The 12,535-nt window shown below is 46.8% G+C and overlaps 1 protein-coding gene across 1 annotated transcript in view; it reads right to left on the minus strand.

The window, feature by feature from the left end:
- LOC147097098 (arf-GAP with GTPase, ANK repeat and PH domain-containing protein 1-like) overlaps positions 1-12,392 on the minus strand; it is a 189,577-nt gene extending 177,185 nt beyond the window's left edge. Inside the window, exon 1 of the mRNA XM_085972930.1 lies at positions 12,121-12,392. Within this exon, the coding sequence (XP_085829056.1) occupies positions 12,121-12,283 (163 nt within the window). The 5' untranslated portion in view covers positions 12,284-12,392. The remainder of the gene's footprint in view (positions 1-12,120) is intronic.
- Between the last annotated feature and the right edge of the window lie 143 nt (positions 12,393-12,535).

A 12,535-nucleotide genomic window follows, 5' to 3' on the forward strand; every position in this document is an offset into this window, starting at 1 on the left:
AGATTGTTTTTTTCCGGACGTCGTCAACCTGTTTCTGGCAAGCGATTTATTGCTGGTGTCGAAATAATTCTGATTGGAAAAGTGTCGGCTCACACAGAATGGGCCCTTTAGGAGGGTAAACTAGGGCTGCTGACACTCCTGAAACAGTCCTCTAGTAGGACTCAGCACCTTCTGCGAGGTGAGGGGGAATATTTAGATAGGTGTTTTGCTTCTGGAAAAAAAACACAGCCATTGGCTGCAGTCCAATATTACTGAAAGGTACTAAGTCAGCCAGAAGATCCGGGTTGAAATGAACAAGTCCTGTTGGCCAACACTACTGCACACAAGGTTGGGCTGTGGTATACAAACTCCTGCTGCACAATAATTAAGGTCCTTACTGCTAATACAGCAGCAGGCTATGTCTGAGTGAAAATGGGAGCAGCAGACAGCTCAAAATTTCACCACAGACATTTTGAGTGGTGCAAAAAGGCTGCAACTTCCCAAGATTTTTCTGCAACGCTGCCCTTATCTCACTGATTTTCTCACCCTCCCCGAGGTATGGTTCAGCAGGTGCCAAGCACCCTGCGGTACGTCACCCAAGTGGGCAGTCTTCACGTGAACCGAGACGGGAATGTTGGAGTCTACTTAACCACAGCCGGAACGGAGATCGATTCCAACCTGCTTGACTAACTAGCTGAGGGCAGCCAACTCCATTCACACCAGGGATCGAATCGTGGGCCTTCCTAGTCTGCGTGGCACAGCTATGCACTGGGTACGTTCGCTGTGCCATTGAGGGAGCTTCCCTAAGGGGCTTTAAAGTGGCATTTACTGTCATAGTGGATGCCATCCTCTCCTCTTCTCCCATTGTAGTAGCGTGCAGCATCACAGGCCGTAGGAATTGCCTTGGCTACTTTTGTTGAGAAAGAATCAATTCACCTCTCGGGAGAAACAGTCGTCCAGTGTTTATTTATTCAGCCAGCAAAGAATAAATGAATTAAGAAACAGGAGTTTAAATTCAGATGAAAAATGTTCACCACCAGCAGCAAAAGAGGAACTGGCTTAACTTCCAACAGCCATCCGCACTTACAATGCAAATGTAACCGCGCTCCACAAACAGGGCCCCGGGAGATGATCCCAAAACATCTAAACTGGGGTCACTGGGCCCCAGGGAATCGACAAAGGCTTCTGGAACTGGGGGGGGGTTGCAAAGACGTCGGATTTCTGCATTTCACGGTTTCTGTATGTTAATGTTTCCTGCAATAGTGACCGACTCGGTCTTTTGCAGGTTAGGGCAGGTGACCCAGGGACTGCAGGGGGTCCCCGCAGAAAAGTTCGAAAACCATTCGGGGGAGATTTTAACTTCACCTGCCCGGTGGGAATGGAGCGGCTTCGGGTTGTACACCCCGCCCGACTTTACTCTCCATTGACTTCAATGAGAAAATAAAACATATAAACATGTATATCTGCACCAGTTTATGTGCAGTTCCTTGCAACGAAGGCCAGAGTGACAGAGGATGCCACCAGCCCGGTTTCATTTGCTAATTGTGTGTGGAGTGGAAGGAAGAGGAACAGAAAGATAAAAATGGGAGACACAATCAGACAGCTGGACTAACATTCCAGACTGAAGTTTGGGCCTTGTGCGGGGGACTCCAGTTCTGTTATCTACAATGAGTTACAAGCCGCCCTTCCCAAGGCCTGCAGAGAGCCTGGCTTGTGACAGCTACTGACTGGGTTGTATACTGTGCTGTTGTCATAACAACATTTCTCCTTTTTCAAAAACAGTAACAGCCCATATGTAGCGAAAGCTTTTATATAAAAAAAACCACAAACATTTCTTTGTTTCTGTCTAATGGGCGGTGTCTCTGTATTAGGTGTTTTTTGGATTGGTTCAGTAGCCAGGGCTTTCAGGAACAGTCTGTTACTCGCGATCGAGATCCTGTTAGTGTAGAATTTTAGTTTCCATTTGAACGCACATACACACACATTTCTATAGCGCCTTTCACGACCTCAGGACGTCCCAAAGCGCTTTACAGCCAATGAAGTACTTTTGAAGTGTGGTCACTGTTGTAATGTAGGAAACGCGGCAGCCAATTGGCGCACGGCAAGCTCCCACAAACAGCAATGTGATAATGACCAGATCATCTGGGTTTTTTTATGCTGATTTGAGGGATACATATTGGCCCAGGACACCGGGGAGAACTCCCCTGCTCCTCTTCGAAATAGTGGTCGTGGGATCGTTTACGTCCACCCGAGAGAGCAGACGGGGGCCTCGGTTTAACATCTCATCCAAAAGACACACAAAATGGTTGGAGCCAACCAGTGACATGACCTGGGTTAGAGGCCTTGACCTTTCATGAAAAGAACAATAAAAAAAAAATCCCAACCACAGGTGAACCTGGATACTCCAATCTTACACTCCCATCATTAACACAGTGCTGGAGTTGAAGGTGCCTGTGTACAGGGACAGGTAGGCCTCCCATACCTTTCGATTGGCACCTGAGGAAACGTCATCACCAAAGCCGGCAGCATGTTCATTAGTTCATTAAAGCATATTCCTGTTCTCTGCTGCAGCGGGTGAGATTCTAACTCATCCCGCCACCCACCCAGAGTTAAAATCAGGCCCATGGAAATCACAACACAGAAAGATGCCATTCGGCCCATCCCACATGTGCTGGTGCTAGCTCTTCAACTGGACCTGTCTACTCTAATCTCATTCCTCTGCCCTTGCCTCGTATCCTTTTATATTCGCCCTGTAAAAAAGACTAATGCAATTCCATTTGAAATTGTGTTGCTGTCTCTGCCTCAATAGCTCCCGATGGTAAAGCATTCCATGTTCTAACAATCCTCTGTGTGAAATATTTCAAAGGCAATGCTTCCACTGTGTGTGTGTCACTGTAACGAAAGTGGTACTTGGCTCTTTTCACTCCTAAGGGACAAAATAAAATGGCCATTTTTCCCACAAAGATACTGCCCCTTTAACCCAGGAAAATGCACCAGAATGTTTACCTGGACAGTTTCCAACTAAACAGGGCACCAGTGTGGTGAGGTTCAGACAGCGAGATAAAAGTAAATTTTCTCAAGTTGAGTAATGGCAACTGTTGGAACAAGCGGGATTCTCCTCCTCGCTCCACCAGCCCTCCTCCCACACGCGCGCACCGCCCCCTCAGCGAGGATTGATCCGACTGGGTTGGCAAAATGAACCGCCGTTGCCAGACTTCTGTTGCGAGGTGGACGATAGGGTGTGGGTTGGAAATCTGTTTCCACTGAGAGGGGGAGGAGATGTGGAGAGCTGCCCACTTGCTGACGTAAGAAAACTACTAGGCACTTGGTCTAAGCGTTAAACAAAGCTTTAATCAACTGTTTTACAACATGGAGGTCTAGTTGTGTCCTTCACTAGTTCCTGTTAAGAATGTCCTGAGCAAGCTGGGCCCGTGCCCGAGTATTTATACTCTCCCTGGACAGCGCCACCAGCAGGCCAGTCAGTATTATTTCATAAGTCTTTCTTTCATGAATGACTGATTGATGTCACTTGCTATCTATCTGCAGCAGGTATAGAGCCCACTTGCTGGGGAAGGGAGACTCGGAGCAAAACCCAGTTGGAGCGAAAGGGGTGGGCCGGAAATAGAATCCTTTTGGAATAGGTGGGAATGGAGTTGAAGCCTCGTCGCATTGCATCATTGATGCACATTCCACGGGCGGTGGAAGAAGAAGCCCCAATGGGTTTCAGGAAGGAACTAATCAGATTCTTCTCAACAAATGGGTTTCAAGGTTATTAGAAATACACCAAGGGGATACTGTGGACAGGTGGGCTAGATGGGCCGAAGGTCCCCCCTCCCGCCTGAAACTGTTAATATGTACAGTGGGGCACAAACTTGTGCCACAATCCTCAGCATGACCAGTGACGTAAGAAAACTACTAGGCACTTGGTCTAAGAGTTAAACAAAGCTTTAATCAACTGTTTTACAACATGGAGGTCTAGTTGTGTCCTTCACTTGTTCTTGTTAAGAATGTCCTGCGCAAGCTGGGCCCATGCCCGAGTATTTATACTCTCCCTGGACAGCGCCACCCATAGGCCGCTCAGTATTATTGAATAAGTCTTTCTTTCATGAATGACTGATTCATGTCAACCAGTACACCCAGTTTGGCCGTTTTCTGCTGGGTGCCTTTAAAGATTTTGTTAGACACAACCTGCCACGAGGAGCACAAGCAAAAAAAAAAATCAACCCCCATATTTTGGACGTAAAATACAAATTTTCTAGATAGGTAAATATGCCTTTAAGGGGAAGCTAGTGAAGTACATGAGGGAGAAAGGAATAGAAGGATATGTTGATAGGGTGAGATGCAGTAGGCTGGTGTGGAGCATAAACACCGGCGTAGACCAGTTGGGCCGAATGGCCTGTTTCTGTGCTGTACATTCGATGTAATCTTATACAAACCTGCTGGCTTACGACTGGCACTGTCGGAGGCCTAGGGGTCTGTTGCCAACACGATATTGTTCATCAATTGTTAAAAAAATCCGATGACTAAACAAGCGCTGTTTCATTGGTCAGGGCCCACTTTACAGGGGCACTTGTCTACTTACCTCACGGGAGGCAAGAGGAGGGGAATACAGGGGCTTCAGCAGTGACAGGCCTCAGGCAATGGATGCAGACTCTGATTCCACACATAGCAAGTCCAATTTTGAATTACGTCAATCAATACTTAAGAGACTTAGCAGATACTGTGCTACAAAAACACACATGCCCCCTGATGAGAGCTTAGAAAATGTCATATTCCTTCAAACGATTAGCGGTGAGCAGTCAGTGGAGGGGACGCCATTCTAACTGTTCACCGTGCCATTTTGCTAACTACATACAGTCAATCAAGACCTGGCTTCCTCCATCACTTCATTGCCTTATTAACATTTCCCCTGCTAAACAAACAGGATGTGAAATAACTGCTGCCACAAAGCACTTTCGGAATGAGTCTCCCCCCCCTTGCAGATTTCAAAACCCGCACATTTAGTCAGAAAAAGTTTTACCTGCTGTAAGGTTGCCTAGTGGAATTGAAGAAGTGGGCTGCACGTTTCTGAATTCACAGAAGGCCCAATTAAAAATAAAAACACGGCAGCGCTGGTTGGAGCCCCACGCACGATGTCAAGGAGCAACGGAATACGGTTTAGTGCCTGTGACTTGGCATCTAGTCGGTTACTGATCTGCGCGATCCTTGACACAGAGGCACCGAGCAGAGGTAGAAGTCATCTTGAATGTCTTCTTTCATTCTCTACCTTAGGAAGGCAGCATATAGGGGCCATGTTGTGCAGACAGGGGAAGATCAACAAAATGCAATAGAGCAAAGAACACCATCCCTCATAAGGGACACCTGCTAATGACCGGCACAGATCAGTGAAAATACAAGGTTAGATTTCACCGATGTCCCCCATGCCTCAACTTATTGCATTATACAACAATATTTGCTTTTGGCGTTTGTTCAACTGATAAATGATCGAATTCTGCTGGCTCAGTTGTCAAATACACCGCCCGGTGTGGCACAGAGTCACAGGGACTAAGGCAGCCCTAGCTTTGATCCTTGTTGGAAGTATGCATATGTGGACATTGGGCAGAAAGATTACTTCTGTATACTATCTGTGTCGAAGTTGTAAACACCAGTATAAAGAACTACAGACAGCGAGCAGAGAATAGCTATCTCCCTCCCCCAGCAGAGGATGAGATCAGGCACAAACAGTGTACCAACATTCAATGCCCAGGTTGACATATAGAAAATGGCCCCTTGGGCGAGATAGCAGACCCTCTAGCCAAAGACAGGAGAGAGAATTAGAAAGTGCAAAAACCCTCATGTATGTCAGTGATAACGTCGCCACTCAGTACAAGATACAAGTTGACCAGCAAAACATACAGCGGATGGGTACTATTCAACAGGAATAGTGGCAGGAATGACGTATGAGGAGAGATTGGGTCAATTGGGCTTATGCTTGCTGGAGTTTAGAAGAATGAGAGGGGATCTCATTGAAACTTATAAAATTCTGACAGGACTGGACAGACTAGATGCAGGAAGGATGTCCCCGATGGTCGGGGAGTCCAGAACCAGGGGTCACAGTCTAAGGATAAGGGGTAAGCCATTTAGGACTGAGATGAGGAGGAATTTCTTCACCCAGAGAGTGGTGAACCTGTGGAATTCTCTACCACAGAGGGCAGTAGAGGCCAATACATTAAATATATTCAAGAAGGAGTTGGATATATTTCTTAAGGCTAAAGGGATCAAGGGGTATGGGGAGAAAGCAGGGACAGGGTACTGAATTTGGATGATCAGCCATGATCGCATTGAATGGCGGAGCAGGCTCGAGGGGCCGAATGGCCTACTCCTGCTCCTATCTTCTATGTTTCTAACCCTACATGCATATAAAACCACCCTACTTTGGACTGATGCCAAAATTAGACAAGAAAATAACACGTGGATTAAATATTTACAGGATATGGGCTTCTCAGGGAGAACATGAATTCACATCTAGTGGCATAAGCTGGCAAATGCTTAGAGATCTGGTCTCCTTCAGTGATAAATTCAAGGCATTATCCTGTTCAGTCTTTTGGAAAATATTGTTATTTTCATTCTCCCTTCTGTTTAAACCCATCTTTCAGAAAAAAAGCCCATGGACCACAAAACCATGCAGTTTGAAATTCAACCTGCTGTTCTACTTCCTGCCCCCCCCCCCCCGCCCACATCCGCAGTCTGCCATATTCGTAACAATTCGCATCTTAACTGTGTCTTTCTTGTTCAGTGCACCTATAGGCAGCATTACTTTTATTGGGATGTACCATAAAAACTGATGTATACATCACAGCAGTGTGAAAACTGCACCCGTGATATTTACGCTGATCAGCAAGGGATCTCCAAAGCCCAGATTAAGAATTCTTGAGGCCCTTGACACAGAGAACCATTCGGGGTTCCTCCGCACCTCCCCCTCCCGAACCAAACACAAACTCTACCATTCCCCCTGCTGACAGTATTTTTAAATATTTTGCCTCAGTGGTTGTATGCAGTTTTTCAGTGTTATGGTGAGTTTTACAGGGGGGCCCCATATTTGCACAGGGTCCTTTGTGGGAGCCTTATATTTGACTAGGGCCCCTTGGGCACGGGCCTAATAAGCCTGTGTGTTAATCTGGCCCTGCCAAAACCTTGCACAAAACACCTGGAAAGACATGAGTTACACAGCCATCAGAAACAGTACATTTCACATCGACCACTTGTCTGGTGAAGGTGTTGACTTCTTGCTGAAGTACAGTTCCACAGGTGCCGGCCACAAGTCACCGTTCTTTACGCGTTGGCCAGAGACAGTGTGTCGGCAGGCTGAATGGCAGACATCAGAGTTGAGCCCACTCTTGTCCTTATCCAGCATGCACACACACACACACACATACACGAAGATCTTCCAACAGGAATCACTGAATATTGATCAGGAGGAAGAACGCTGGTGGATGTTTTTTTACACCTCCTTAGTCCTGTGATACCGAGGCTAATTTTAACAGCCCTAAGCCTGGCCAGAGATCAGCATAGACCAGGGATGAAAGCTAGAACCCAACTAGTCATAAGTGTCAGCCATGGCTCAGTGGGCAGCACTCTCGCCTCTGAGTCAGAAAGTTGTGGGTTCAAGTCCCACTCCAGAGACTTGAGCACAAAAATCTAGGCTGACACTCCAGTGCAGTATTGAGGGAGCGCTGCACTGTCAGAGGTGCCGTCTTTCAGATGAGACGTTAAACCAAGGCCCCGTCTGCCCTCTTGGGTAGACATAAATGATCATGGCACTATATATATTCCTCAATCAACATCACTAATAACAGATTATCTGGCCATTATCGCATTGCTGTTTGTGGGAGCTTGCTGTGCACAAATTGGCTGCCGCGTTTCCCACATTACAACAGTGACTACACTTCAAAAGTGTTTCATTGGCCTTAAAGCGTGTTGGGAGGTCGTGAAAGGTGCTATAGAAATGCAAGTCTTTCTTTTAGTCGATACGGGTAAGTCTCAGGTTGGAAAGTGCACTTACTAATGGATCTATCAGGGGAGTTTGTTTCCTGAACATCCACCCCACACAGGCACACCATTATTCTCCTTTTTTCTAGTTTCTCACCAGGAAATGGAAAGGAGACCCCGCCTTTCATCAACTCAAGAGTTTAAAACACAAGTTCAAAGAAATAAATTCACCGCTCAGGATAAAGCTACAACTGGGAACTAGGCTCTGTTTTTTGTTCAGTGCGGAAGGTTGGTTTGTGCTAGTCAAAGTGGAGGATGCCAGAACGAGAGAATGGAGCACATCAAGTTTGGTGATCCAGTGAGAACAGCACCCCAGCGAGCAGAGCAGAGCTCCAGTCTCTCAGTACTGGATTGACATCCAGTGGGGTACTCGCATCCAATGGGAGTGAAGTGGCCTCCCTACCCACGCCCCCCCACCAATCGTATCTAGCCAGACATCCTAGTAGGGGGTTGGGAGTCGGGCCAATAACCTGACTATATAAAAAGGGTCTTTGTTATGGAAACAACCCTGTATTTAGCCATCTGCTGGACGTAAAGCAGTGGAAGAAATGGGTCACCTCCTATGCTGCTAGGCACAGAAGAGAATGAAGTGTCAACATTCAGACTTGGGCTGACAAGTGGCAAGTAACATTCGCACCACACAAGTGCCAGGCAATGACCATCTCCAACAAGCGAGACTCTAACCATCTCCCCTTGACATTCAATGGCATTACCATCGCTGAATCCCCCACTATCAACATCCTGGGGGTTACCATTGATCAGAAACTGAACTGGACCAGCCATATAAATACTGTGGCTACAAGAGCAGGCCAGAGGCTGGGAATTCTGCGGCGAGTGTCTCACCTCCTGACTCCCCAAAGCCTTTCCACCATCTACAAGGCACAAGTCAGGAGTGTGATGGAATACTCTCCACTTGCCTGGATGAGTGCAGCTCCAGCAACACTCAAGAAGCTCGACACCATTCAGGATAAAGCAGCCCGCTTGATTGGCACTCCATCCACCACTTTCAACATTCACTCCCTCCACCACCGGCGCACTGTGGCTGCAGTGTGTACCATCTACAAGATGCACTGCAGCAACTCGCCAAAGCTCCTTCAACAGCACCTTCCAAACCCACGACCTCTACCACTTAGAAGGACAAGGGCAGCAGACGCATGGGAACATCACCACCTACATGTTCCCCTCCAAGCCACACACCATCCTGACTTGGACCTGTATCGCCGTTCCTTCACTGTCGCTGGGCCAAAATCCTGGAACTCCCTTCCTAACAGCATTGTGGGTGTACCTACACCATATGGACTGCAGCGGTTCAAGAAGGCGGCTCACCACCATCTTCTCAAGGGCAATTAGGGATGGGCACTAAATGCAGGCCTAGCCAGTGACGCCCACATCCCATCAATGAATAAAAAAAAAACAGCAAGCACTCCCAAGTATAACATGGACTAGCGCAGAGTAAAGCTACCTCCACTTTTCATTAGAGGAATTTCATTGTGATGTTTTGAGAGGTGGTTGGTCCTGCCAGTTTAATCTCCCTGCCCACACCCTCTTGACATGGAGTTTGAATGTGATCTTCCATTGCCAGTTCCGAAATTCAAATCCCTTGGACCATTATTCATGTGTAAACATGGCCTGTGTGCACCAGAAGACCATCTGACAATAGAGGAAATCACAGGCAAGCCCTGATCCTGTCCTCACCCAGTGTCCACACATACCTGCACTTCCAGTTAGGTCACTGGATAGTGATCAGGAGCAGGAATCCTGGCAGACTTTCCATTTTCTAACACAGGGTCATTGTGGCTAAATACTAGCATCCCTTCAGACGGGCAGTGGTAGATCTGCTGAGTCAGCACAGGCCAGGGATTGAAGATGGCACCTGGCACCTTCCTGGTCTGTATTGCTCAGAGACTTTAGGCACTGCCTCATTTGTGGCACAGAACTGTAGCAGGTGTTGGGATGGCAGCAGCAGCAGCAATGCAAGGTAAATGCGGCGTTAGACTCTTCTATTTCTCCACTTTGGGCACAATGGCGATGGGGCACAACTGAAGTCACATACAAGCAAGGAAAGGCCTGCAGAATGTTATTTATGTCGAGTGAAGCATGCAAAGAAAGACAGTGTAGAGGGTGCACAGACACAGCCCTCAATGTAGTCATTTACACAATCTCAGTTTGTTTGGAGACAAGTTTTGAATTTCGTGATTTAATAGAAATAGCTAGACATTTCCCCGTCAGTGTTTTGCTGACAAGTTTGGAATTGAGAAATCAAGATTTATGACACTCAATTCTCTACCCCAGAGGGCTGTAGAGGCTCAGTTGTTGAGTATATTCAAGACAGAGATCGATAGATTTTTGAATATTAAGGGAATCAAAGGGTATGGGGATAGGACGGGAAAGTGGAGTTGAGGTAGAAGATCAGCCATGATCTTATTGAATGGCGGAGCAGGCTCGAGGGGCCGAATGGCCTACTCCTGCTCCTATTTCTTATGTTCTTATACTGTTTTTACAGTTACACTCCCCCCATTCTTGTTTAACCACAGCTCTGCCCTCCCCTAAAGCAGCTAAGACCTTGCTAGGGTTGAAGCTGTGTGAGACCACTTCCTCCCTCAGTGATTTTACACTCCACTCTAAATGTCAAACTGCAAAAATGCAAATCGACAAATTGTAACATTTCCCAATATCTGGTCTACGCATGAATCCAGAATATAGAACTGATCTTTGCAGCAAATAAGATTGGTCATTTAACAACTAGGACCCTCCACACTGTATAAAACAGGAGCAGCTATTTTTCCAGTCAAGACGTTTTCCTGACCTTGAATTTATTGAACTTTCTGATCTTAATTACTTGGCGAATGAAAGAGACCCTGTCCCCATTACATGGATGAAACCGAGGAACGTTTAGAACATGCCATATGGCCCTTTTTTGGCTGTGACATGTTTAAAAGAGTGGAGAGTTCTCCCGGTGTCTTGACCAACATTCTTCCCACAACCAATATCAAAACCAGTTTGGCGGTCATTCACCTCCTTGTTGATTGTGCGAACCTTACTGTGGGCAAAATGGCTGTCACAATTTGTGACCTAACAGCAGTGACTATACCTCAAAAAGTAAGTTAACAACTTCTCGCCATCCCCAATCTTTTTTTCTTCCAAAAACTCATCTGGGTGTCACTTAAAGCAACTCACGCTACATTTGCTTGACTGGGCTTCCTTCCCTCATAGCGTATTCCCTCTGTCCATTACTCGGTGTGAAATGATTTTGCCGGTGATTTTTTTGTAAATGTTGACACGAAATTAATGCGTTCAGGACTTCAGGTGATTCCCCTCAGGAGGAGATCTGGCACAAATCCAGTAATCTCCTGACTAATAAACAAAGACCCGTATACCTCCAATGTCAGGAAAAGCAGAACTGCCAAAACATTACAGCGTTCAATGAAAGCACAACATTCAAATTCAAATGTATATTAAAACAATGTTCAAACACAAAATCCACTCATGAAAATCACGGGCAGTGGAGTTGAATGATGTGGTCGGATTCAAGTGTAGTGTGGGGCGGGGGGGGAATAAATAAACACAAAACACTCCTGGAGAGACAAAATAAACCATTGTACAAACAAGCAGGCGTTATTTACAACACGTGGACACCCTAGAACCAGCTCCTAGATCTTTTTTTAAAAACAGAAACTAGTGTCGGGAAATGTAACAATTACAAAGCCTGAAAGCGACAAGTGGCACCTGTCCGGCGAGCCATCTTTACATATCATGGGCTGTTCGCAAAGTTACTGCGCCGCAAACATTGCAATGCTCAATCGCCATCAGAAACACTGTAATGCAAGTAACAATGTCCCCAGGGTGACATTTACACGTCAGATTACAGGGGTGCCATTCGGTCGGTGAAACTCGCGGGAACAGCTGTTAAAATAAGGCAGGAGAGGGGGGGGGGAGAATCGAAGAGACGTGAGTGGTTCGCGTTGCAGCTCGAACCTTTTCAAAAGGTGGAGAATTCCGTTAAACGCGGCGTGTTAAAAGTAAGAGGATTTCCCCCACCCACCCCAAGTCTTGGAGCTCGCTGTGTGTGTATGTGTTCTCGGAAAGAATCCCGGGGAGAATGCACCTGCTTACCTTCAATGCGTGTAACAAGTTCCTGAATGGTGTTCCGCAGCGAGGGATCGGGAACGCGATGCAGCAACTTGTAGACGTTGTAAACATTGGGCTGGACGCCCTCGAACCTCTGGATTTCGCCACGGATGGCCATGGAGTGGGTCAACTGCTTTTGAGAATTCATCTTCTCGTCCTGTGGTGTGCCACCCTGTGCGTTGTACTTGTCCCTGCAAGGGCGCAGATCTCCCCCATACTGTGTTTGCAAAACGTCCCCCGCCCCCCCCCCCAAAAAAAAAATAATAACAAAAGTTTGAACGCGAGCGACTTTTATAAAAAATCCTTTTGTACTTCTTCCCGAGGCTGCAATGTTGTGCACGGCTCGCACCTCGTGCACACAGCACTTCCGCAACTCACAACCTGTGTCAGTTTCACTACC

Source organism: Somniosus microcephalus, chromosome 33 (genome assembly GCF_052327205.1).
Source record: "Somniosus microcephalus isolate GS21.2 chromosome 33, FLI_Smic_1.0, whole genome shotgun sequence".
In the NCBI taxonomy this organism is placed as follows: Eukaryota; Metazoa; Chordata; class Chondrichthyes; order Squaliformes; family Somniosidae; genus Somniosus; species Somniosus microcephalus.